The sequence below is a fragment of the Bos mutus genome, chromosome 12 (genome assembly GCF_027580195.1).
Source record: "Bos mutus isolate GX-2022 chromosome 12, NWIPB_WYAK_1.1, whole genome shotgun sequence".
Classification (NCBI taxonomy): domain Eukaryota; kingdom Metazoa; phylum Chordata; class Mammalia; order Artiodactyla; family Bovidae; genus Bos; species Bos mutus.
In genome coordinates, this window is record NC_091628.1 from 29,861,380 (window position 1) to 29,888,808 (window position 27,429).

Here is a 27,429-nt window from a genome sequence, read left to right on the forward strand (position 1 = left end):
AGTATCACTTTTTTTCCTCCAAATACTTCATAGACTTGTTATTCAAAAAAGGCTCTTCTTTTTAAAAATTTTTGTTTATTTATTTTTGGGTGTGCCCTGCAGCATGCATGATCCTTGTTACCTGACCAGAGATCAAACCTGCGCCCCCTGCATTGGAAGCACAGAGTCTTAACCACTGGACCACTGGGGAAGTCCCCCAAAAGGCTCTTCCTGAGAAAGTAGCTATAAAACCACAATTCTTACTGTAAGTTAGTAAGTTACAAGGCCAACATACCACCTGCATAGCATGATGGAATGGTCACACACCTTGGTCACAAATTTAATCAATTCTATGTTGAATGCTAAGGAAACATTTAATTTCACGAATATGGCACATACCATTTCAAATACAAACGAAAGGACAATTGGTGGTGCTATCAAAATGCATCATACAGGAACATTCTTTAAAAGGATAAGAAAATTATACTTGGGACCCACAAATCTTTCTCATTAGAAGCCTATGTAGCAATTCATTCATGAAGGTTTTTATATGTAGATAGGATGATTTTTTTTTCTTTTTGAAGAACTCCACTGTAGCTATGAGATGAAAAATGTTATTGATGTGACTACAATGTATTATGATAATATATAGCTTTCTTCTATTTTGCTTTTAGTGTTAGGATTGCTAAAAGCTTATAAAATACCCAGCTGACATTATGTGCTTTTATTAGAGAGGACACGGCCGCATACATTATCCTTCTCCCGTCATGTGTGGTATCGCATCACCTGGCCTCTCTCTGCACAGGCCACTCTGTTAAGAGGGAGGCCACAGGAGTTCAGATTTCAGGCAGCGGGGGCAGGCTTGCAATCCTACCAGACTGGCCAGCCCTCCGTCAAGCCTCACCTCCGCTGTTTGTCCTAAGGTTTCATCCCACCAGCAGGATGACAGACTTGACTTCTGGAGAAAGATGTCCTGGACTTTTTGCTGAGCCAGGTTTGCAAGACAGTGGCACTGCTAACCTCACACTTGCTGGGTTTAGGTTCAGACAGGGATGTCCCCAAGCAGAGGGCCAAACCTGGAAATAGGAAGCATCTTGGGGCAAAACCTGGGTAAGATGGCTCCGCCTGGGAAGCCCCCAGGATGCCAGGGTATGTGGTGCCAGGGTATGCCAGGGTATGATGCCTGCTGCTTCCCTCTGGCTCTTTGCAGAAGCGTTCAAAGAAGAGGAACCTTCCAGCCGTGGGGCCAAAGCCTCCCATCCTGAAGTCAGCTGCATCAGACTGCCAAGGCATCACCCTTGGAAATGCAAGGAAGGGGCCTGTCAGAGGAGAGGGTCTGGAGGTACCCGCCTCCCTACTCTCCCACGTCCCCTTAGCCCTTGATGCTGGCACAGGCCTGGGGTGTAGGAGGAACTGCGGAACATCCAGCCCAATCAGATAAATGGGTTTGGTGTCTCCTCAGATTCCACAACGCATGGAAATGGCAATTCTGCCACAAGAGGCTCCATCAGAGATGATCTGGGTGACAGACTGCAGTTAAAAACTTCATCTATTGAACCTGAAAAAAAAGTAAAAAGGGCCTGCATTATTACCATCTCTGGTAAACCAAAACCCAACAGTACTTAAAACCCACACAACATCCAATGTAAACATTTCAATGTGAACAGAGAATCCTGGCTTCCCCAGAAAAACTCAAAAGACAGAAACATGCTACTTGCTGTTCACCAAGAGGACGCGGATGGTCACCTGCCTCTCCGTAAACTGGGCATGCAGGTACCGTTTCTCACTTGATGACAGAAGGCCCACAGGTGGGGACCAGATGCCAAGGACAGAGGTCAGTTTCTGAGAAGGAGACTCTAACTGATCACCAGGGCAGAGCCAGTGGAGATGCCTGCCTGGCCACTGATGTGTTGTGGCTGGACCACCTGAGGTGCATAATTATGGCTCAGATGAGCCTTGAGGAATCCTCCCTCCCCCGTTCTGGAGTGGAAGGGGGCCTCAGGGCTGGGTCAGAGTAAACTTGCAAGGAAGCACTGCCCAACTTCACATGCCCCTCGGTGTCCCCGGGATACCCAGTGGATGCAGCCTGCAGGACAGAGAGTGAGTGATGGTGAAACAGAGAAAGCCTGCCCAGGCTGCCCTGGCCAGGGGGTGAGGCTGGAGGGCGTCCAAGGGAGGACCGGGCATCTGGTGTGGGCACAACCAGACAAGGTAACCTTCCCCAAAAGGATGAGCATATAAACCCTGCTCCCCACCACCACACATGGCTGCGATGGGACAGAACATAAAGGCATCTTTGTAAGGAACACCCAGATAGAGAACATAAAGCAATAAGGAGGGGGAAAAGGGGAGGAGCGGGGAAGGCAGGAGGGAGGGAGGGACACAGAGACAGAGGGAAGCTGCTTCCAGGATAAGAAATAACCAGGAGTAAGCGACTGATCTGATCTGATCTGAAGCTTCCCTGGTGGCTCAAATGGTAAACAATCTGCCTGCAATGCAGGAGACCTGGGTTCGATCCCTGCGTCAGGAAGATCTTGGAGAAAGCAATGGCAACCCACTCCAGTATTCTTGCCTGGAGAATTCCACGGACAGAGGAGCCTGGCAAGCTACAGTCTTCAGGGTTGCAAAGAGTTAGACGTGACTAAACAATTAATACACACTTCAAGCTATTTTGCTAGAAACATTGGAAGAAAGCAACTGTCATGGAAAACAATTAGTGAAGCATCTGTATTCTTTAAAAAAATTTTTAACTGCAGTTCATAGAGACTGGTGGATTTTTTGGCTTGTTGGAGTATTTTTCTTTGTTGGCAATTAGCTGCAAGAGTACTGGTTCAAGGAAGTTGCCTTTCAGCACAGACTAGCCTGGGACAGAGGGCAGGCTCAGCAGAAGACAAATCCAGACAAGACTTGACTGGTGTCACTGCCTTAGCCACACCACCTGAAAAGTCTTGCCAAATCCTGGGGAGGAGCTACTGGATAGAAAATCCAGAACGCACCAGATATGACCTGCAGTTTGTTAAGAGAAGAAGTCTCACGGGTTATTCTTTAGTAGTCTTAGAAACCCTGGAGAACCTTCCAAATATATTTTTTATAATTTTATTGATTTTATTTATTTTCTGGCTGTGCTAAGTCTTTCTTGCTGCATGGGCTTTTCTCTAGTGGTGAGTGCGGGCTACTCTCTAGTTATGATGGGAGGGCTTCTCATTGTAGTGGTTTTTCTTGTTGCCGAGCACAGGCTCAATATTGTGGCGCAAGGGCTTACTCTGAGGTATGTGGGATCTTCCCAGACCAGGAATGGAGCCCATGCCTCCTGCACTGGCAGGCAGATTCTTTACCACTGAGCCACCAGGGAAGCCCTCAAACATTTTTAAAGATGGATGTCTCGACCATGTGTCTTCCTCCCCTAACCAACACGTTTCCCTAACATTCTGTTGCCCTGAATATGCACATCAGGAAAACATCATTCTTCTTTAGTTAAATTATTGTTAAAAATACTTCAATGAGCATTAACATGTATTTATGTTAACAATATATTTTAAAATTATTTTCTGAGTATGCTGCACAGTGAAACCACTGAGAGAAAACCTTAAGAAGCCTGAAAGGAAAAGTCATTATATTCTTTTTTAAAAAATTTATTGGAGTGCAGTTGATTTACAGTGTTGTGTTAGTTTACTATATTTCCTTTTGGTAGTAAATGTTTCTCACTTCTTTCTGAAAAATGTGATATTATATTTCCCCTTTATCAAGAGGCCTTTCCTTTTCCATTAATTGATTCTTTTCTCCCGTGATATTATTCTACCCTTCAACTATCATTCTGGGGGTACTTGAGAACTTTTTTTAAAGGTCAGATTTATTTTTTCATTTAAAAAAATTTTCTGGTCCCTCCACATGGCATGTGGGATCTTAGTCCCCTGATCAGGGACTGAACCTCTCTCCCTGCAGTGGAAGTGCAGAATCTTAACCACTGGACCACCAGAGAAGCCCCTACTTGAGAATTTTTAACATACCTCTAGAAGTTACGCTGAATTTTCGATCAGAAAAACTGCTCCTTCGGATTAAAGGTTCACTCATTTTTTCCAGAAATAATTTAATGGTCTCCTTCTTTTCTGGGCTTGTACTTGACAAATTTAGAACTTTTCCATTCACTTTTACAGTGGAATTGCTGAGCCCAAACCAATAGAAGAAATCAAACAATGCATCGGCTTTGAATTCATACGCAAAGCTCAACTCTTCTCCGTTAACAACCTTGTTTCCTGGAGGGAAAAAATTCTTTACTGCCTCTTGAAAATCAAACTGAAATAGAAAGAAGCATTTAATTAATTACATGAATATAATTATAACATTATATTATAGACATACATTACCATACAATTATACTATAGAATTAACAGCTGTCCAAATGTCCAAAATATCACACCCTTTATTTCTCTTTCTGACATAATTTTAAATAGGTGTCTTTATTTAAAAACAAACAAACAAATCTTTACCTTTGCATAAGTTCCATCAAGTTCAAGGTAAAGACCTTGAACTGCTTGGTCAAACTGATATTTATTCTTACCCCATTTCTCAGAAGTTGCTAGAAACTAAGTTCACCTTATTGGTAGTGATAATGCAGCAACAGAAAATGTCAGTCTGGATTCAGTTAAGTGAGAGTTAAGCTTTAGGGACTCCATCCTGGCTTGCAATGTCCAGACCCCCTTCTGTGTTGGCAGCCGTGGATTAACACAGGCCAACTCACCTGGAGCCGGTAGCTTTCTCCAATCACTGAGGAAATGACCATGTCCATCCCCTGCTCTATCTGTCTTCTTATCTTGGGGTGCCTTGTGTTTACAAGAAATGCGTATGTCCTTTCTAGAAATGAGGAAGCACAAGTCAAAAACAAGGGCTCACTTGTGACCTAGACCTGCTTCTTAGAGAATTGTCGACTTTCTGGTCACCAGCAAGCCAAATGACATCAAGGGCTCAGATGCGCTAACAAGCATTCCTTGTTACACTGTGATCTGTTCCTGGCCCCTCCTGCAGAGAAGGGCATCTTGACTTTGAATTATGAAGTGAGCAGGGGATCTGAATGACTCCGAACAAGATGAGCAGAGAATCAGCTCTATGAATCTGAATGAGGAAGGGCGTGTTTGAGGAAGTCTCTTTGGAATTTGTAGGCCCATTCTTACTCTCTTGGACTCATTTTTAAATAAGAACATTTTAGAAGTAAGTTTAAGAAATTCTAACGCTATCACAGAACTTATGCTCGTGACTCTCCACATACCACTTTGAGCAGGAGGAAGACGGGCAAATAGAGATATTTTCATATAGGAATTTGAGTTAATTTAGTTGCTATCAGTTTGATTTCCTGGAAGAAACAATAAAGGGATATCTTTGAAATTTGAAGGCCACAGCATGAAACATGAAAGCATCTACAAGCATTTTTCTTTTCTTTAAAATTAATTTTTATTTAAGAATAATTGCTTAATAGTGTTATGTTAGTTTCTATTGTACAGCAAAGTCAGTCAACTACACGTATATATATCTCCCCTCTTTTTTGGATTTCCTTCCCATTTAGGGCCACCACAGAGCACTGAGTAGAATTCCCTGAGCTATACAGTAGGTTCTCATTAGTTATCTATTTTATATATAATATCAATAGTATATATACATCCATCCCAATCTCCCAATTCATGCCACCCTCCCTTTCCCCGCTTGGTGTCCAGATGAAGCTTTGCAAATAACATTTATTTCCTTTATCCCAGTTTTCTCATCTGTGAGAGACAGAGAGAGAAAACTAGGATTCTCATCTGTAAGAACCCACCTGCAATGTGGAAGACCTGGCTTCAATTCCTGGGTTGGGAAGATCCCCTGGAGAAGGGAAAGGCTACCCACTCCAGCATCCTGTCCTGGAGAATTCCATGGACTGTATAGTCCATGGAGTCGCAAAGAGTCGGACATGACTGAAGTGACTTAGCAGCAGCAGCAGCAGAGTGACTTTCACTATCACTATCTCATCTATAAAATGGGGATGGTATAAGTACCACATAGGCAGGATGACCAGGCATCCTAGTTATGCCTGAGTCAGTTCTAGTTCATACCTTTGTCCCAGCATAATGATTACAATTCCTGTTTTCAGGTTCAAAAATGTTCTCCTTTGGATGACATGCCCCACAGGGTTTTTGCCCAATTATTGACATTAACTCATTCCTCACATGAGTATTTGATACGGGGTAGGCACCCCACTCCAGTACTTTTGCCTGGAAAATCCCATGGATGGAGAAGCCTGGTAGGCTGCAGTCCATGGGGTTGCTAGAGCTGGACACCACTGAGCGACTTCACTTTCACTTTTCACTTTCATGCATCAGAGAAGGAAATGGCAACCCACTCCAGTGTTCTTGCCTGGAGAATCCCAGGGACGGGGGAGCCTAGTGGGCTGCCGTCTATGGGGTCACACAGAGTCGGACACGACTGAAGTGACTTAGCAGCAGCAGCAGACAGTATGATATATCATCATCATCATCACTCCAGTCATTTTTGCAACCCCTTCAGGCTCAGAGATCACTTCCTGCCAAGACAGGAAGTACAAAAGAAAACTCAGAGACAAATGGCTTCTGCCGCAGGGTCATTTAGAGGTATGCTCTGCAGGCCTCCACTGATGGCCTAACCCATCTAGCTTCCAGCCTTGCACAAGCTGACACCCTCTCTGCTTTCTCCACGTCCAACTTCTGCCTCATCAACAGGCCACAGTCCACAGCCCAGAAAGGCAGAACCAAACCCAAACTTTATACACCTACCTTTCGAGGAGTCTTTTTTGGTCTGTACATGAACAAAGAAGAGCATTGGTTTGCTCAATATAGTTTCCCTGTAGTCTTTATAATCGCAGTAGTTGGTCAGTTCCACATATCTGTGAAAAAAGCAGAGATGATTACAAATGCTATGTAGCCTTCCACTGAAGTCAGGACAGGCATGTACTGGACACGTGTCTGCTATATCCACAGACCCTCCAAGGGAAGTCCTCTAAAATGTATTCTTCGGGAGGCAGTCATATCTTATATCAAATAAGTAATTCCCCCTCCCCTGGTTGACAGACAGATCAACATGCCACCCAAAGGTGGCCTGGGGCTGGGGGAGCCTGGCACCAGCATTCAGCTCTCAGGGGCAGCCTTTACCAAATGATGACCACTACCATCTTTTTGGGCTGTAAGACAGCAGTGTGTGTGTGTGTGTGTGTGTGCACGCGTGCCCACTCAGTCGTGTCTGACTCTCTGTGACCCCATGGATTGTAGCCCACTAGGCTCCTCTACCTGTGGGATTTTTCTAGGCAAAAATACCAGAGTGGGTTGCCATGCCCTTCTCCAGGGTATCTTCCCGATCCAAGGATCAAACCCTCATCTCTTGTGTTGGCAACTGGATTCTTTACCACTAGCCACCTGGGAAGCCCCTAAGATAGTGCTACCAGAGCACTATGTATCCCTGAATTGAGAATGAATTATCCTTCATAAGTGGACTTCTCAAGGTCTTCTCCAGTGCAGTCATCCTAACTGATGGATCTGAAATTTTCCTTTCCTTCTCTTTTTCTCTTCCCTTTTCTAATCCTGAGATAAACCCAGCCCCCTCCAGAGATGCAATATTCACATGAACTACTTCACATCTCCCCCGATTGTGAGCTTGTACAGTTTTAAAAAACTAATGTAGGATTTCTGCCCAGGGCCCTATTCAATTTAGCCTCCTTGGTCTTAGTTCATTATTTCAACCCAGGAAGATCTTTTTGCTTTTTGACTGTGTCTTCCAGCATGTCAGTTTCGTCTCCCTACTCTACACATTTTCCAAGCTGCCTTTCTGTGTCTCTACCTGCATTGTTGATTTAAAAGAAGACAGATGTAAATTGGCTTCTTTCAAGAAGATGGCTAATTTTCTAGCCAAACCCAAGTTCAGAAGCGGCGTGGACACGGGTGGGCTGAGAGGTACCCAGCGGGCTGGGGGATGCATCTGCCCTGAGCCCTCTTCAAGACAGGGTGGCCTCCCCACTGATGGGCATCGCTGTGAGGTCTGCGTGGGGTGAATGGGGGGCTTTTGCTATAGGGCTGTGTGTTGGCTTCTAGTCCCAGGCAGAGACCACTCCTGCATTTCTGGTTTGTGGTCCTTCCAGAACCTGACCTGAAAAATCACCACCTTGGGGACCACCTGCAGCTGGGGGGCTCTGGCCACACAGTCCTCAGCCTCCTTCCCCATCAACCTGCTTAGAGGGGCTGGAGCTGGAGACCCAGACCAAAGCCTGAGTCAAGAGCAGTGGGAGAATTTATCTACCCCCGAGTCAGGAAAACACAGCTTCCGCTCATCCGCCTCCAGCTCCGTCTCTTAGAAATCTGTGTCATCATCTTTTTTTCTGGGATTGTCAGATCCGATATTGAGAGCTTTTAAAACCTGACCCCCGATGGAGCACCTGGAATGCTTCCTGCCTTCTATTTCACCAGGCTTTTAATGTGGCCTCCACCTCCCAACCCTGGGCATGGGGGTGGGGATGGTGGTTAGGGGGGTGCTCCCGTGATGGATGAGGGGGACACAGGCTGGTGCATCCAGGCAACGAGAGGTGGGGGCTGGTGTCCCTGTTCAGGGGTGTGGGTGCGAGGGGGCAGGAGTTGGGGAGAGGAGGGTTGGGGTGGAGAAGTGGGGAGCCATGGAATGGACTGGGTGAGAGAATCCAGATGCAGACTGGGATCTGCATGGCTTTTCCTCCATGCCTCCCTGCCTGCCCCCCACCCTCCACCCCTGCCGCCACCCTTCCTGGGCAGAACAGGGTGGAGAGAGCATGGGGTAAGCGGGCCCCTGAAGGGCAATGTCACCGTTCTTCTTTGTCCCAGCTGACCAACTGCCAAAAGGTCCTGGAGAAAGGAAGCAAAGGAGAAGGAAGGAAGAAGGGAATGCCCCTTGCTGGGTTCCTTCTCTCTCATTCATTAATTCATTCACTAAGCCTGGGTGCTGACCTGTGCCTTACGCAGCTGAGGTGCTCAGGGCCCAGGAAGTGGGGGTGGGGTCGCAGGGCAGCAGTACAGGGGTCCCCCTGTGCTCCCCACCCCCTCTGCCATCCATCTATTTGGCTGTCAAGGACCTAACACAGGCAGGTGAGTGACCAGGGAAGCAGGGGAGGAGAGGCCAGTCAGTGAGGTCTGTGATTTCAGGGGGTGTGAGACAGGGTACAGGGAGAAAGAAGAGGAAAAGCTTATAGCAAAAGAAGCAAAGACCAAATCTGATTGGAGTAAACAGAGAGACAGATGCACGATGCTGGGCCGGGACCCCACCTTGATTATCATGAAGTGAATTCATAGTCAGTTACTGCTACTGCTGCTAAGTCGCTTCAGTTGTGTCCGACTCTGTGCCACCCCATAGACGGCAGCCCACCAAGCTCCCCTGTCCCTGGGATTCTCCAGGCAAGAACACTGGAGTGGGTTGCCATTTCCTTCTCCAATGCATGAAAGTGAAAAGTCAAAGTGAAGTTGCTCAGTCGTGTCCGACTCTTCACGACCCCTTGGACTGCAGCCTACCAGGCTCCTCCGTCCATGGGGTTTTCCAGGCAAGAGTACTGGAGTGGGGTGCCATTGCCTTCTCTGATAGTCAGTTAAGCACTTAATATTTCCCTCAAGGTGATTCCTCTGCTCTCAACAGCCATGGTCTTATGGTCACTCTCTAGGGCATGCGTGCGTGCGTAATACAGTGAGAAAGCCTGCAGTCTGGACTTACCCAAATGACAGTGCTCCACTTGCCTCTGCCTAAAATCGATTGTTTCATTGGAGGTATCGTTGGCAGGGAAAAGATAAAAATCTCAACTTGGAAACAATCACCGGTTGGGAAAATAATTGGTTTCCTCCAGAATTCCGCGGAAGAGGCTTTTTCTGAATGCTACTAACCCTGATCAAAGTCAAGGGACTTGGAGGAGGGAGGGGAAGGGGGGTCTTCTGGAGAGTCACATGTTGAGTTAAATGCATAACTTAAACATGAGTCACTTCTTCTGGAGCCTGAATTTAATAAGATATCCTGAATAATAAGATGACTCTCAACATCATTTAATCTTCCTTTGATGATTTAGAGACACTTTTAGGATCTTACCCGGGCTGTCAACACATCACAGAGCAGTGCCAGTTATCGCTGTACCACAGATGTGAGAAAATGCTGCTCACGCGAGAGCTCTGATAACAGAATTTGCAGACGAGATTGTGGCAAGATCCCTGCTTAACGCTCTATTGAAACCAGGTTGCAAAGAAGAAATATCCCCTTACGTTCATCCATTCCCAGCCTCCCAGACATGGTCCAATTGTTAAACACCTCAGAATCACAGTGGAATAAATAAATGGGAACATCCCTTTTGAATTCAGACATATGCACAGACACTGCCCTTCAGAGGCCTGCTGGTATGAAATTTGGATATGCAAGTCACTAAGATACAAAACAGACTGAGGACCTCATTGTTAAATCTCACAGGTCTTCAAGTACCCGACATTCAACTAACAGTTTTAAGATGAGCCTGACTAAACTACCTTAGTCTGATGAGACTAGCTATCTCATCTTTCATTATGCATATTTCTGAACTGCTAATGCAGATATTGCTCCTGTGTCCTGGATATTTATTATATTTGCTGAAGTTATCCCTAGGGAAGAGAAGCAGTTGACGAGAGCTGCTTTAAACTGATTTCTTCAGTGCTTTTACCCTGGCCCCAGAATGCTCCTAGGTTGGAACTTCCTACACCTGGCTTTCATCCACTGTGATGGGAAAGCATGGTGGTGGTGGTGGTTTAGTCGCCAAGTCATGTCCCACTCTTGCGACACTATGGACTGTATGTAGCCTGCCAGGCTCCTCTGTCCTTGGGATTCTCCAGGCAAGAATACTGGAGTGCGTTGCCATTTCCTTCTCCAGGGGATCCTCCCAACCCAGGGGTTGAACCCAGGTTTCCTGCATTGCAGGCAGATTCTTTACCAACTGATCTATGAGGGAAGCCGCAGTGGAAAGCATAGTGATTCAAAATAAGAAGATTTAATTTGTATCCTGATTAACTGGCTATGTGAACTCAGTCCCAGAGCCACAGCTCATCATGACCTTGAGTGAGTTACTTAACCCATCTGACCCGGTCCCCTCATCTATACAAGGGATATAACAGAATCACCATCCATTTGATGATGTAATGAAGTGCCAGTAACATAGACATACAGACGTGGGCTCATAGTAGATGCTCAACAAACATTATTAGTGTCTTTAATTCTGGCCAACTCCGCTGACCCTAGGGTGAAATTCTGTAAGCTTCTGATGCACAGCCAGGGCTGTGTTCATTCAAGTTACCAGGAAAAGAGGACTATGTATAAGTTTCTGAAAAATAAATAAGTAAGAGTTTCTCCTTCCTTGATCCAATTTCTTTCCTCATCTTTTTAGTTTGGAAAGCTAAAGGGAACTGCTTAATGAAGGCAATATCTGAAAGATGGGACCAAGAAAGAACATAGAATTTTTGCTTCTAGCAAATCAGGGGTAGCTAAGATCACCCACCCCAAAGATACCTATTCTTCTCCAGTTTCCTTCAGATTTTACATCATCTTGGAATGATTCAAAAGTCACTCCAAATTTTCCCGGCCCCTGAATATTTAAACTGGCTTCCCTCATGGCTCAGCAGTAAAGAGTCCACCTGCTAATGTAGGAGACTTGGGTTCAATCCCTGGGTAGGGAAGATCCCCTGGAAAAGGAAACAGCAAACCACTCCAGTGTTCTTGCCTGGTGAATCCCGTGGACAGAGGAGCCTGGTGGGCTACAGTCCATGGGATCACAAAGATTTGGACACAACTTAGCAACTAAACAACAACTGACAATTTGTTGTTAATACTCAAAGACAAATAGAAATTCAAATGCATGCTCACATCTGTGTGTGTGTGTTCATTTCTAAAATATGTAGGAAGGAATAGAGAAAAAGAGGAATATATTGGATAGTCCTTGTGTAAAAGGCCCAGAAATTGCTAATATCTTCCACAATTCTTTGCTGTGACTAAGCAAAAGCTTACAAGGACATTCTTTCCAGTGTCAACTTGTTAGTTTTATGCAAAACCTCCCCTACACACTCAAAACAGTTCCTTTGGTTTATCATCTCACCTTCTTCTTCTGCCCGACTCTTGTGAAATAAACAAAAATTTCCAATTCATCACTCTAATGTCTGTGGCTCTAATCATTGATATGCATGTTCAATCATTCATTTCTGCAATAAACAGTGACTAAGCAAATGTTAGGACAAACCTAGACAGTGTGTTAAAAAGCAAAGACATCACTTTGACAACAAAGGTCCATATAGTCAAGGCTATGGTCTTTCCAGTAGTCATGTACAGATGTGAGAGCTGGACAGTAAAGAAGGCAGAGTGCCAAAGAATTGATGCTTCTGAACTGTGGTGCTGGAGAAGACTCTTGAGAGTCCCTTGGACAGCAAGCAGACTAAAGCAGTCAGTCTTAAAGGAAATCAACCCTGAATACTCTTTGGAAGGACTGATCCTGAGTCTGAAGCTCCGATACTTTTGCTCCTGATGCAAAGAGCTGACTCATTGGAAAAGATCCTGATGCTGGGAAAGATTGACAGCAGAAGAAGAGGGCAACAGATGAGATTGTTGGATGGCATCACCAATTCAATGGACATGAGTTTGAGCAAACTCCAGGAGATGGTGAGGGACAATGAAGCCTGGCATACCGCAGTCCACAGGGTTGAGAAGAGTTGGACACAACTTGGTGACTGAACAACAAAGCACCTACTATGTGCTTGGCACTGGGGCCCTAACAAAGAAAATAGTCTTGCTTTCTAGAAGTATACAGAAGCCCTTAGGAGAGGGCTAAAAAAAGGTACCATTTCAATATGAAAAGATTCACAACTAAGACCTCATTGCTTATAGTCTGATTATTGGACCTACAGCACTGACATCACAGGGGAGCTTGTAAAACTGCAAAATTCTGGGTCCCTCTCCAGTTGTATCTGATCTACAATCTGTTTTAACAAGCTCCTCAGGAGACTTGCAAGCTTATTAAAAGTTTGAGAAGCTTTGGCCTAGGACACAACCCCTGTTATTCAGAGGCTTACAAACTAATTAATCATTCAAACACACACAGACCAGAGGACTGCACAGTGCCCTGCTTATTGTGTCCACAGGGCTATGTCCTAGCGATGTAAATAAGAAGAAGCAAAGCCAAGAGCCTGAAGTTAGAATCATTTACTGAGCTGAGTCAGGTATAGCAGAAGGGTTGTTCTGTCAGGCCAAATAGACTGCCAATGGGTGGGCAGAAGCAGGAGATGGGAGCCCCGGTCGGGGCAGGGAGTCATGGCTTAGCTAAGCCTTGGGGACTGTGGGTGGCTGCATCCAGGCCTGCAGGTGTGTGTTTGCAAGGACTGGAGTGTGGCTGGAAGGACAAAGCTAGGCTCCCAAGGAAGAAAGCAGCAATGGCTCGTGGCTTTTTTTTTTTAATTGCACCCAATCTTAAAAAGTATTGCAGCATGCATGCCCTTAGTTGAGGCACACGGGATCTAGTTCTCTGACCAGGGATCGAACCCAGGCCCCCTGCATTGGGAGCTCAGAGTCTTAGCCACTGGACCACCAGGGAAGTTCTGTGGCTCATGGCTTTTGAATCACCCCATATGGGTTTGATTTCTGCCTCTGTGACTTCAGCAAATATTTTAACCTTGTTGAGATGTATATTCTCACCTATAAAATCTGGCGGACAAGAGGTGCCCCATGAGGAGGCTGAAAGATTAAATAGCATGTGAAGTATTTGGCGTTGGGGTTGCTTGATGAGAACATAAGCTGACATTGGTCCCGTGATGAAGGTGTGCCACTGACTATCTTGAGGGCTTAACAGATTTTAATTCTGAACAACTTATAAAGTTGGTGGCATTATTATTCCCAGTTTACAGCTGAGGAGACTGAGTCACAGAGATGAAGTCACTTTCCCCAGTCACTCGGCTAGTAAGCAGCGGGACCAGGGTACAAACCAAGGCAGCCTGGCCCAGCACTCATGCTTATCCACACTTTGTTGTTGTTGTTCGGTCGCTCAGTTGTGTCTGACTCTTTGTGACACCATGGACTGCAGCACAGCAGGCTTCCCTGTCCTTCACTATCTCCTGGAGTTTGCTGAAACTCACATCCACTGAGTCAGTGATGCCATCCAACCATCTCGTCCTCTATCACCCCCTTCTCCTCCTGCCTTCAATCTTTCCCAGCATCAGGGTCTTTTCTAATGAGCGGGCTCTTTGCATCAGGTGTCCACATTTACCCTAAACTGAATTCCATAAAAACCATAGTTCAACACATGAGAGGTTATTACTTCATCAATACCACTATGCGTCCTGTATAAGGGGCTGCTATCCTGGGCAGGTCATTAAATCCAAGACTCAGACCTGGGGCCAGAGCAGAGGATTGGTCGTGTCAGGAGCCCACTGAGCACAACAGTAAGGGTGGCCAGGCTCCATGCGGAGATGCTTCTGAGAAGTGGGCCTGGGCCGCAGACAGAGCCCAGGCACCTCCCACCCACCGTGGATGGAGCTGACACTCCCCCCAGTGACAATCTAAGTATGATCCAACCCTGACGCATCCTCCCCTGAGTCTTTACCCCCATGAGTCTCCTCCCTGCCTGCCCTGCACTTCCTGCCCCAGGCGGCTCACCTCAAGGGGGTTGAGACCATCACTCAGCTAAGAGATGCTCAGATCTGAGCAGAAGCAGGTCACAGCACTACTTTCAGCGGCTTCCTTCATACCGCTGGACTTACTTTCTCTTTTAGGCTGATTATATGTGTACTGGCTGATGTAATCCCAGTCATTTATTTGAGGTTCAGGAAATCTATGAGCGTGCTGCTGTGTCCCAGAGGAAGTCAGAATTATTCCAGGTTGGAAGCAGCTAGCTGACAGCCTGGGCTGTAGAGTTAGACAACTCTGCTGAGAGGCCTTGGCCCTGCAGTTCACCGGCATCTCACCCAGGGAAATTACTTAATCTGAGTCCTAATTTTCTCATCTGTAAAAATGAGAAACAAACAATGGCACCAACTTTGCCAGCTTTTGTGAGACAATAGCTGTGAAATACTTGGCACCAATGCTGAGACTCAAGTAAACATTAAAGAAAAATGTATTTGCTTTTTTTCCAAGCAGCCTCTTACATGCTAGAGGACTACTGAAAATAAGGGATTAGAGCTCCTCTTTGTCAAACGTTGGCCATTACATCCCACTAACAGGCTGCATTATAGGAAAAAAAAAAGGGAAAGCTGTGTGTATGCGTGTGTGATAGTTAATGGTAATTCACACCTGGTACCCTGAGCAAATTTCATTTGTAACATGGGTGGGAATTCTGAGCTTGATTCTGGGATCTTTAGAAGTGTGCTAGAACTTACTGGGAAAGAGTAAATCATGCAAATTCCTCTTCAGTTAAGTTGGCTAGAGATCACCGAAGGAAAGAAGAAAGGAGGAAGTGAACGATAGCTCAAGAGCAACTATTTTGAGACAGGAAGCTGCATCTATCTTCAAACCAAAGACAACTGGGTAAATCTGTGCCAGTTTGAGAAGCAGCAACTTCAGACACCTGAATTTTGACTGTGCCTCTCACGCCTGATCCATGAGGGCAAAACCTCTCACTGCCGCCCACAACTGTCTTCCCCTTCTTTCTAGAAGGCTCCCTCTGTTCAGACCAGGTTCCCTCCCAGTCCTCTTTCAGGACTGCACATCCACCTGCCACGGTCTGTCCCCCAAGAGGAAGGCAGGTTGTTCCACCTCCCGAATTATTCTCAGATACACCTTGCCATTCCCAGGTACAAAAGCCCTTGTGCTATTGCTTAGCCCATAAGAACCTTGTATTTGCTGATTCTTCTTTGCACCCTGGTCTCTGTTACCTCGTCATTGTTTATTCTGGACTCCAAACTGCCGGGGGAATTTTAATTTTCCCTTATGGAGGAGGTGTTCAAAGCAAGAGTTTAACAACCAGATTTCAATACCAGTTCAAGTTTTGCAGCGCTGTTGGCTGAGATCAGGGGAGTAAGGACTGCCTAAGACCTAACCTGTAGCTTCAATTAACTCTGGACATTTTTATTTTTCACACTCTGTTCTCAAATACAATGCTTATCTTCTTTTTTAAAATCTCTGCAAATCTGATTTCTAGCTCAGTTCCTACCACCATCCCCTGCTTATGGCTTGGAATTTTCAATTCGCTCAGAAAGGGAGAGATTTTTGCTGGGGAATCCTGTATCAGGCGCTCAGTGAAAGCCCTCACTATCTTTTGAGTGGAAAAGCAAGGTGTTCCCCAGCAGCTTTGAAGAAGGCATTTTAAATATCTCCTTTGGTTTGCTGGCCCCTCTTGACTTTATTCCACACATAGGGTGCCCGGGGCTGCTGTCTCTCCCTGGAGCAAAGGCTTTCTAGCTTAATAGATGTCTGCTTACTCATCTCAGAATCAACCTGTCCCGCTTCCTGATACCCAGCTCCACAGCACAAAAGCAAGCTCCCCACCCCGCAGGTGAAACTGGAGCCACCGGGTAACCTCTGGAAGCAAGAGACCCCAGCAGATCCCAGGGTGAAACTCGTCCTCCTTTGCCCTCCCAAAGCCCGCCTCAGATGGGCTTCAATCCTGCTGCTTTCAAGTCCCCTAGGAAGTGCTTCAGGCACTTTGCCACCGCACTTAAACATTCAGTGACCCTCCACCAAGTTGTTTTGGCCCCAGCTCTGCTCCCGGAAGCCACACTGCACTCATCTTCCCAGAATGGAACTGCCCACTCGACAGCCAACTGCCCGCTCAACAGCCCACATGGTCCCTGGGTTGGACTTCACAGGCTTTGGTTCCTTCTCAGACACGGTTTATTAATTTCTTTTTTTGAAAAGGCAGTGAGGCTAAAGATGGGAAACTGTAAACTTCCGCTTGCTCTCACCGGGTCTCCCCTCTGGATCCAGCTGATAGCGCAGAAGAGAACAACCTCTCCCCGCCCCTCCCCCTCAGGCTAAAGCGAGAGTGTGAGTCTCTGCTTAGCAAGGGTGTGCCTCTACTTTGAGCTTATTTGACCGGGTTAAGGAGCCAGAAAGGAAGAATCATCAGCCAGTTCCGCGCTCCCCTCCCTGCCCACCCTCTACCACCCTTATGGGCGGCTTGGACAGCTGTGAAATGTCGGTGCAAAAGGCAGAAAAAGCCAGGGCAGGGGGAGCTCCGCACCTCTGGGTGATGTTAACAATGAGAAAAATCTATAAGTGTGATGGGGGGTGGGGGTCCAGGCTGGATCTCTGGAAGTGAGGCATGGGGATGGGGATGGGGATGGGGGTGGGTAGCGTGGAGGCCTCGGCGGGAACCAGGAGGCGGGCTGGGGTGCGCGGCGAGGCCACCCACCTCCTCATGTAGCTGCTCAGGCGGTAGAGCTGCCCGTCGAGGCGCACGAAACCGTCTCCGAAGACGTTGAAGCCCCCGCGCGCCGAGGCGGGCTCCGCGGGCGCGGGCACCACGAGCTGGTCGCCGCGCAGCTGAAAAGCGCCGGGCTGCAGCCGCAGCAGCTGGCCCAGGGGCAGCAGGGCCAGCTCGCAGTCGCACGTCCACAGGCTGCGCAGCTCCCCCGACGAGATGGATGTCAGGCTCGGCCTGGCCGCGGGGGCGCTCTCCAGCCCCGCCATGGCCGGGCTCGTGCTCTCGCTGCTGATGGCCCCCGGGGAGGCGCTGGTGCCCCGACTCGGTCCGCCAGGGACCCCGGGACGCCGCTCAGGTTCCCGCCGGCGAGGAGCGCAGAGCTGCGGCTACCGTGCCGAGAAAACGGCCCCGGCGCCGCGCGGCCCTTTTATCCCGCGCCGCGCCCCTCCCGGCCCTAGGGCACGACCCCAGACGCTCCGGGCGGGCGCGTCACAGCATCTCAGGACTTGGCACGCTCCCTCCCGGCCGCGCCCGCTCGCGGCCAAGGGTTTACTCATCGCCCTGGGGTCCGCCGCTCCACGCCTGGGGCTGGGCCCGCCCCTGCCTGGACACTGTCGGCGAAGGGGGTGGGGGTAGGGACACACACTGCCAGGGGACACTGCCACGGGGACAGTGCCAGGAGGGAGGGAAACGTCCACCGAGGCTGCGGGGTCAGGCCCAGGATGGGAGCCAGGGCGCGCAGCTCGCCCAAGGCACCACACCTCCGCGCACGGGTTGGAGCGAGGCATGCATCCCTCTCCCGGCTCCCCACCTGGGGCCCTGGGGCCTGGGGCAGTGCCGGATCTCTGATCTCTACTCCCATGTCCGGCCCCCAAGCAGGAGTCAGATGCCAACCACCGTCTCCTATCCTTGCTGTTTTTTCCCTTCTAGATTATTCCGTGAATCTCCCCTGCTCAGCTTTTGCTTCGCCTGGATTCCCTTCTATGTGGAAATCCCACTGGTCATCGTGTCACTTTCCCACAATGGCTTCGTGAATCCCCCGTGGATTCCATCGCTTTGTTCTCCTTGCTTCTCTGGCACGGCAGACCACGGGGAGCAGTGTGTCCAGAGCGGGGGTGGAGGTGGGGAACCGAAGGGACCCAGAGGCCCTCTCTTCCCCTGCCTCCCCAGAGGCTGAGCCCCTCGAGTCCTGGAACATCTCCGGGTGTTCAATGTGGAGATATATTTGAGAGTTAGGTGTGGCTCGTTTTGTGCAAGGCATGAAAGGAGGGCTTTCCCATTCAGTTTAACTGTACAACTATTGCCAAAACATATACTAGCGGACAGGAAGAAAGCTAAATTCTGAGAAAAGTAGAATGAATAAACATAAGCCCCGCGCTTTCCTAGCGTGTGTGTGTCCTTCAGTCGAATCCGACTCTTTGGAACCCTGTGGACTGTAGCCCACCAGGCTCCTCTGTCCATGGGATTCTCCAGGGAAGAATACTGGAGTGGGTTGCCATTTCCTTCTCCAGGGGATCTTCTGGACCCAGGGATCGAACCCTCATCTCTTATGTCTCCTGCATTGGCAGGCAGGTTCTTTACCACTAGCCTCAACTTACTAATAGAGAGGTGGACAAGCAAGCAGTCCAGCAATCCTAGGACACTGAATGAAAATCTCTGTTGAGGATAAGCCTGAATTTATGGGAAGAGAGTCCAGTCTAGTGCTGAGATGCTGGAAGACTTCCTAAGTACTGTAATTTAGGACTGACTCTCAGCCATTTCCCAAAGTTTGAGTAGAACTTAGAAAATATCTTTAACTCGTCTTTATGTGCCCCCACCAGGACCCTGCATAGGTTTAATCATGTGAAATAAGGTCTTTCTGTCACATCTCATTGAATCTTAGAATATAAATAAGCTCCATTCACTCCTTCCTGCAGACAAGAGTCCCTATAATCTGTCCTTATGGCTGTGTCTTCCTGAGCAAATCTAATTTGTCCAGCAGGCATTGATACCGAATCAATCTTCTGCAGGAGGAAGGGGGCATCTGCCTGGGAAACAAGCACCTGAGGGTGTTCTTTCACAGGGTGAAGCCTGGGGATCACTGCGCAGGAGGTAGGTATGGGGAGGCTGAGGCTGTTAGGTGAGACCCAGAGCCTGGGATTGTGTTCACAGACAGGGAGGTGGCACCGGGAGTAGACCCACCACACCCTACTCAGGTGTTCATTCATTCTCACCCCAAACACTGCTGTAGTTACTGCTGCCCACCAGGCACCAAAAAAAAAAGGACTTGATGAAGGTGAGAGCTGTACTAGATGTATGGACCAAGGATGAGGGCAAGATCAAGAGAGGGGTTGATTCTACCTGGCAGGGCCCAGGAAGGGTTCTCAGAGGAGGTGACCAAAGGCCTGGACTCTGAATACAGGATCAGAGCATCATTAATAAGAAGTTAGAAGATCCTGGACCAACCGTATGCAAAGGAGAAATTAGGGGGAGAGTAGAAAATTGTGTGACCAAAGAAGCTGATACCTATTTAGGGTGCTGTTTTTGTTATTCAGTTGTTGTGTCTGACTTTTTGTGACCCCATGGACTGTAGCCCACCCGGCTCCTCTGTCCATGGGGATTTCCAGGCAAGAAAACTGGAGTGGGTTGCCATTTTCGCCTCCAGGATTTAGGGTGAGAAGGTGAGTTTTGTAAGGGATGAGACCAGAAAGGGAAAGTGGAGCCAGATAACAATAGGTTGTCTGAATTGTCTAAGAATTAGGATTCTTAGGGTACTGAGGAGCCTTTGAGTGCTTTGAAGGAGGGAAGTGGCATAATTATGCCTGAGTTTAAATAGATGCTTTCGGTTATGACCACACAGAAGAGGTTTTGAAACAGGAAGATTGGAGGCAAAGAGACCAGGAGATTGATGTAGTAGTCTAGGTAAGATTTAATGAAGGTCTGACATAGCAGCTGTGAGAATAGAAATGCCAGGATGAGTTGGGGACATTTTTTAACTAGAGTCAGCAGGATTTCATGAGCTAATCTACAGAAGACGAAAGTGCGAGGCAAAGGAGTAGAAAGATGCTTTTAGTTTCTCACTTGGGTACCTCGAGGGTGATAACAGTAATGAGGTCAGAGGTTGTGGGAGAAGGAGCAGATTTGGGAGGGAATCCGATCAGTATGTACAGGTGTGAGAGCTGGACAGTAAAAAGGGCGGAGCACCGAAGAATCGATGCCTTCGAACTATGATGCTAGAGAAGACTCCTGAGAGTCCCTTGGACAGCAGGAAGATCAAACCAGTCAATTTTAAGGAAAATCAACCCTGAATACTCTTTGGAAGGACTGATGCTGAAGCTGAAACTCCAGTATATTGGTCATCTAATGCAAACAGCTGTCTCATTGGAAAGTCCTGATGCTGGGAAAGAATGAAGGCAGAAGGAGAAAGGGGCATCAGAGGATGAGATGGCTGGATGGCATCACCGATGCAATGGACCTGAACTTGGGCAAACTTCGGGAGATGGTGAGAAACAGGGAGGCCTGGCGTGCTGCAGACCATGGGGTGGCAAAGAGTCAGACACAACTGGGTAGCTGAACAACAGCAGCAGGAACTGATGAGTACAGGAGGAAACATCCTTATTGGGGCTACTTATGGAACAACCACCTAGACAAGTCCAGTAAGCAGTTAGCAGGGGGATCTGGAGTTTTGGAGAGAAGACATTGTTAATGATTGAAATTTGAAAGCCATTAGCTCAAGGACAGGGATCAAAGCCGGAACAGTGGTTAGGAACATCTACCAGTAAGTGAGAAGGTAGGAATTTGAACCCAAGCCTTTAACTCACTTCCACAAATGTGTGTTGAGCACCTGCTATGTTCCAGGGCCAGCGGTTTGCTGACGATTCCAAGGTGAATAAATAGAGGAGGGCCCTTTCCTCCAGTCATAGAGAAACGTAGGGATCGGCACAGCTCATTTTCTGCCGCCATGTCCAGACTTGTTGCTGAAGCCCAGTTATTTATTTTGCTTGTAGCAGGTCTCTGATGCAGCAACAGCAATAACAACTCCAAAAGTTGCTTTCCCAATTATCAGGTCAATGAGAGCATGTCTAGGGCAGAGCTCCATCCAGCCCCACATGGACCAAGTTCAGTACTACTGATCACCCTTCAACTTTTACTCTCTACGAATGGTTTGGCTTTGTTGAGAGGCGAAGTGTTATGTGTCAGGGTTGTATGCATTTGGTTAAGATGAACATAGCAGCTCTCCCAGCTTCCCAAGTGGCTCAGTGGTAAAGAATCTGCCTGCAATTCAGGACACCTGGGTTCAATCCCTAGGTCAGGAACATCCCCTGGAGAAGGAAATAGCACCCACTCCAGTATTCTTGCCTGGGAAATCCTATGGACAGAGAAGCCTGGCAGGTTACAGCCCAGGGAGTCCATCAAAATGTGTTGCAGTAAAATATCAACAACTTATTACCTGAAAAGAAGAATTCAATGAGATTTTTCTTTGTTTTTCCATAGTTCTCTGATTTTCCAATTTTTTGTATTTTCCAAATGAGTATATATTGTTTTGCACAGAACAATGATGTGGGACACAATAAAAATATTTTAAAGAGACTTTCCTGATGTGTTATCTAGAGGCTTCATTTCATGCATTTTCAAACACCTGCATTTCTTAATGGATAATTTACGCACTATCAGAATGCAGAGAAAGACATCAAAAAGTGAACAGAAAAGAATAGCATTCATTGTAATACCAAACATTGCTAACTAGTGGAGAGTTAGATCTTTTCATGTGTTGTTTCCTTTTCATTAAAAAGTATTAACCAGGCAAACATAATCAAGTCTAGCAAAGATATCTTCAGTCTTTTTTATATTGTTGGCTTGTTTACACAGTTGTGTTCATACAGTAGAGTTTTCATTCTGCTTTTCTTGTTTAAGACCATTTATATGTATATGTGGTGTTGGAGAAGACTTGAGAGTCCCTTGGACTGCAAGGAGATCCAACCAGTCCATTCTAAAGGAGATCAGCCCTGGGTGTTCTTTGGAAGGAATGATGCTAAAGCTGAAACTCCAGTACTTTGGCCACCTCATGCAAAGAGTTGACTCATTGGAAAAGACTCTGATGTTGGGAGGGATTGGGGGCAGGAGGAGAAGGGGATGACAGAGGATGAGATGGCTGGATGGCATCACCGACTTGATGGACGTGAGTTTGAGTGAACTCTGGGAGTTGGTGATGGACAGGGAGGCCTGGCATGCTGCAATTCATGGGGTCGAAAAGAATCGGACACGACTGAGCGATTGAACTGAACTGAACTGAACTGATATGTATATGTGTGTGTGTGTGTATATATATATATATATATATATATATCATGTTTCAGAAATTGTTTTTTTAAGTATTATTTTAAGCCACTGTTTTTTTCATCAAGTGGATATATTATAGTTTGTCTCGACATTTCTTTGCTCTTAATCTCTTATGTTATTTCCAGTTTTTTCTTATTATAAACAATGCTGCAATGAACATCCTTGCACATTAAAATTTTAATCCAAACTCTCAGAAATGGAATTATTGAGATAAGTGATATAACAATACACAAGGCTCTTGAAACATGTACCATTGTTTTCCAAAAGAATTGTACCCAATTGTCTTCTCACCAGCCGTAAATTCTCATGGTTTCCAATATTTGGTCCTAGGGGTTTGATACCTCAGCTATCTATATTTGTAGTTCTTAGATTACAAATGAAGATAAAAGTTTCGATGTGATGTTATCATTCAAATTTAGAAGACTGTTCATAGCAGAACAATAACCCAAGGGTGAGTCTGTGGCTATGTTTGCAGTTCAAGCAAGACAATCAAGATCTTGCCATCCCCATATGCTCCCTTTGGGGTGACGTCACCAGCTCACAGGCTCAGTTCCTAAGGTTTGGAGGTTCAAGTCATCCAGACCCAGAGAGCTTGACTCCAATTAACCAAACTCAGCAGACTGAAAGCCAGTTCTCCACCAGCATAACCCCCATCCTTGGATTTCCTGTCAGCATGCAAAGACATGCAAGTTTTCCCCTCTTAACAAACAAATAATTTTTGAGCATTTTTATCTCTCTCCTTTTAGCTGCTCTCCCATCTCTCACTTTCCCTCTTTAGTCAAACTTCCTGAAAGGACCATCTAAACTCCTGCCTACCATTCACTCTTCAAGACTTTACCACCAGACCTCCACCCTATCACACCACTGTAACTGACCTTCCTGACTCCCCAGTGATCTCCATGCTGCCAAATCTAACAGATGCTTTCTGTCCTAATCTCACTAGACAACACTTTTGCTGAAATTCTTCCCTCCCTTAGCTTGTGAAGAAATTGCACAGACAGTGCATAGTGCTAGGTTTTAGTTTAAAACTCAGTGCTGACCCTTATTGGCCCTGTCATCTTCACCTCTCTGGTGCTTGACTTCCTCATTCTTAAAATCCATGCAAGGTAGGAGAAGGCAGAACAGTCACGTGACTCCTAGCTCAGCTGTTGCCGCCTTATCACCTGGATTCCAGTTCCATGTCCAGCTGTGATCTTGAGCATCTGGCTCCTCTCTGCTCCAGTTTCCTCCTCTGTAAATGGTGGGACTTTGTGAGGGTTTGATGAACTACCGCCAAGTCTTCTCAACAGTGCCTGGCCTTCAATAAGTGCCCTTTAAGAGTTTGCTTTATGCCTATAAGAGGAGACTTCTGTAAGAGTCACATGAGATGCTGTCATCGCATCTGTTAGCAGAGCACGGATGGTCATGCCAGCTCCCTGTCGTCTGCTGGTCTTCCTCCCGCTACTCGGGCCACTTCTTTCCGGAGTCCCAGGGTTCTGTCCCTGGCCACCTTCTCTTTACCTAGGAGACCTGGTTTAAATCCTGGCTCCAGATCCTCAGCCCCAACTTCACTGATGATTCTCTAATCTCTAGCTCCAGACCAGCCTCATTTTCAGATTCTCTGACCAACATCCCCAACTCCTTACTAAACTCTCCCGGGGGGTTTCTACTGGCACTTCTAACTCATCAACTTCCTTCCCCGCTCCAGACCTGCTCTTTCTCCCCTGTTCCTCATTCCAGGAAGCATCACCATCCTTCAGTTCAAGACTTCAGAGTCATCCCACCCTCTTGCTTCCTTCCTTCCCACACACCCTCCCACACTGTCCCTCTGCCCCATCCTCCCCGACAACTGGCTGCCTCCGCCTGCAGGCTCTTCTGCAAATCCCAGGAATCTCCTGTTTTCTCCCCAGGCCTGCTGCAGTTGTTCACTTCACTTTGTATCACTCTCCCCTGGACTAGTTGAGTAACTGCCACGCTGGCCTCAGCCCCCATCCCGCCTCCACCTTATGGCATTCAGATGAATTGTGTTGCTTCCCCTACATTAGGGAGGGGCCCCCATCCAATGGGAATGGTGTCCCCCAGAAGGATGGCTGTGTGAGGACAGAGCAAGAGGGTAACATCTATAAGCCCAAGAGAGAACACAGGAGGTAACTAAACTGTGACACCTTGACCTTGGACTAAAGAACTGTGAGAAAAACCAATGTCTGTTGTTTCAGCTCCCCCGGTCCATGGGATCTTGTAGGGCAACCCGAGCAGACTGAGACCCCACCTCAGCCTCAGGTCTGGGCCCCCTGCTCTAGGCTGGTGGGGTTGAGCTTGCTGCTCCCCAGAGCACAGGCTGGCTTTCCATCAATGCTGAGCTCAGGCTTAAATATCACCTCCTCAGGGCAGGTTACGTGTGCTTCCTCCTCATCCCCAGGACAAATGATACCCACTGTGCGTGCCCCTAGGCCAGGCATCGTGCCACTGATTTCCTTGTCTGTCTCTTCCACTAAACCCATGAGAGAGAGAGAGGAAAAAACCCCAAAAAAACTGTATCCAATGCCTTTTTCATTCCTAGCACAGTGTGGTTTCACAGAACACATCCAATTTATTTTTATTGAATGAATGAATAAGTGAATGAAAGGCAGCGTCATGTCATTATACATAAAGTTCTCAGAATGGTACCTGACTCTGAATACGTGCTATTGAGTGTTTGCTCAATAAATGGACAAAAAATTGCTGAGCATGCTTTGAATCACTTTTTCTTCTATTGTATCTGTTGAAGTCTTATGAGAGCTAAACTAAGAACATACGGGAAAATAAAAGCCCAGATTTGCAAAGAGATTTACTCATGCAAAGCAGTTCAAACTCGTAGTTATTGCACTGATTCTTGACAACTTTAGTCATGGCTGAGCCAGAATGGAAAATTTTACCTCCTTCACTGTGTGCTGACCTCACTGGGCTCTGACTGTGTTCATCTCTGAGCTCACTGTCTGCCCAAATAAACACTCCCTTTCCACGGCAGAGTTCACAGGCAAGCCTACCCAGGCCAGTTGGTTCATCCCGTTACGTTCTTTGGAGCTTTGGTTAAAACCTCTTTAATTGCTGGTGGGGCACTCAGTGATGTGGGCAATGAGGCAAATGTGGGTTAGGATGTGGCAGCCGGAAGCATCTAGCACAGGAGAGAGGCTGGAGGAAGGGAGATGACTGGAGAAGAGCACTGTGTTGATGAGAACCAAGTGTGAGAACAGAGGGCCAATTCAGTTTTACAGACGCTGATTGAAGGCTTGCCTGGGTTAGGTGCTTGGGAGGCAAAGACGCCTAAGACCTGTTCCCTGCTTCCAGGGACCTGGAACCAAGCCAATTCTGAGTATTCAAAGCCTAAAATATTTACATCCGAAGTGGGAATATAATGCTGTACATATGCAGCTTACGTAATGTTGTAAACCAGCATTACCTCAATTAAAAAGAAATATTTATTTTTAGAACATAATAAAATATTTACTGCCTGGCCCTTTACAGAGAACACATGCCAGTCTCTGCTTGGGGTCCAGACTGGGGTCTGGAGTGAGTTTCCCTCACCAGGGCACCTCCCTCTCCTGGAGGCAACTCTCTGCCCCCCACCTCTCCCACAATCTCTCCAGAGCTACCCACCACCCCTCAGCCATGGAAAAGACTCCAGACCACTAGAGAATAAAAGCTAGCCCCCAAACCCAAACCCTCAACCCCCCAAACACTTCTCTCAAATTAAAAAAAGTAACCTGACTTCATGGCCACTTTCGCCTTCTTTGGTAGTTCGGTCCACGCATTCATTCACCCAGTCATTCATTCATCCCATAAACACGGCTTGAGCCCCTTGGCCCTGGTGCTTTCTAGGGTTGAGGGAGAGAGTGAGAAGTAGACCTTCACCCTCCACAGAGTCAATAGTTACCTCCAGTCTTAGACTCTGATCTGAATGGTCAAGGCACAGACTTGGCACTGGGTAGACCTGGGTTAAGACCCTGATTCGGACCCTTGTGAACTCTGCCTGCGTGAAAGTAACTAAATGAGCCAGCCCTGAGATAGTGAAAGAGTGGAGTCACTTTAACCCCTTCTCATTTCTGTGCATAGCCCTTTGCACATGGCAGCAGGAGTGGGAGGTGGGGGATGGCATGGGGTGGGAAGTGGGGTGGGGGAGTGGTGGGGTGGGGTGGGGAGAGGCGCACAAGCCCCACCCCAGAGAACTGTCATCTCCATCTCCAGAGACCGGAGAATCCAGCCAGCCACACCTCCGCGTTGATAAAGCCAACACAGATTTAGAGAAAACAACCCCGGGTGTGTTTTCCCTTTTTAAAAAATTTAATACTGGAAAACACTGCACTATTTCCAGGCCCCTTGGTATTTGTTACAATCTCAAGAGCCAAAATGATTTGAGTCAACAACAAAAAATGAGAATTTTCCTCTCACCACTCACCTCTGGGATTCTGAGAAAATGCGGAGCAGAAATAATAAGGATCTTGGCGATGCCGGGCTGACAGCAGTGGGAAGAGGGACCCAGCTGCCGGTCCCAACGTCAGGCCTCTGGAATGCTGGGCCCTAGTGCAGTAATCCTTTTCAAAGAAGAAGAAAAAAAAAAAAGGCCCAGCACAGTATGTTCAGAAAGAAGTGAAATTTAACAAACAACAACAAAAAAAACAAGATATTTTGTGTCTTTGGGAGGCTTTACAATCAAGGGCTTAGCAGAGGCGGGGGTTAGGAAAACTTGCCCTTCCTTAATCCTGTTTTGACCTATAAATTACCAGAACAGCCCAAGGAGGGGGAGAATGGCTACTTCCTTA

The 27,429-nt window shown here is 47.2% G+C and overlaps 1 protein-coding gene across 1 annotated transcript; it reads right to left on the reverse strand.

Annotated features, from left to right (window-relative positions):
* Positions 1-688: 688 nt before the first annotated feature.
* Positions 689-17,813, reverse strand: MEDAG (mesenteric estrogen dependent adipogenesis). Its single transcript, XM_005902161.2, has 5 exons — positions 17,321-17,813; positions 6,756-6,865; positions 4,718-4,830; positions 3,987-4,272; positions 689-1,537 (listed from the first exon to the last, which is right to left on the reverse strand). Exons 1-5 carry the CDS (start codon positions 17,596-17,598, stop codon positions 1,413-1,415), a joined length of 912 nt encoding a protein of 303 aa, XP_005902223.2. The 5' UTR covers positions 17,599-17,813; the 3' UTR covers positions 689-1,412.
* Between the last annotated feature and the right edge of the window lie 9,616 nt (positions 17,814-27,429).

Excerpts from the sequence above, each read along its gene's own strand:
- MEDAG (XM_005902161.2), bottom strand. The coding sequence starts at position 17,598 with ATGGCGGGGCTGGAGAGCGCCCCCGCGGCCAGGCCGAGCCTGACATCC. Across the intron at positions 6,866-17,320 it reads CTGAGCAGCTACATGAGGAG|ATATGTGGAACTGACCAACT; the intron begins GTGGGTGGCCTC and ends CTTTTTTCACAG. Across the intron at positions 4,273-4,717 it reads GAGAAAGCTACCGGCTCCAG|TTTGATTTTCAAGAGGCAGT; the intron begins GTGAGTTGGCCT and ends TTTCTATTTCAG.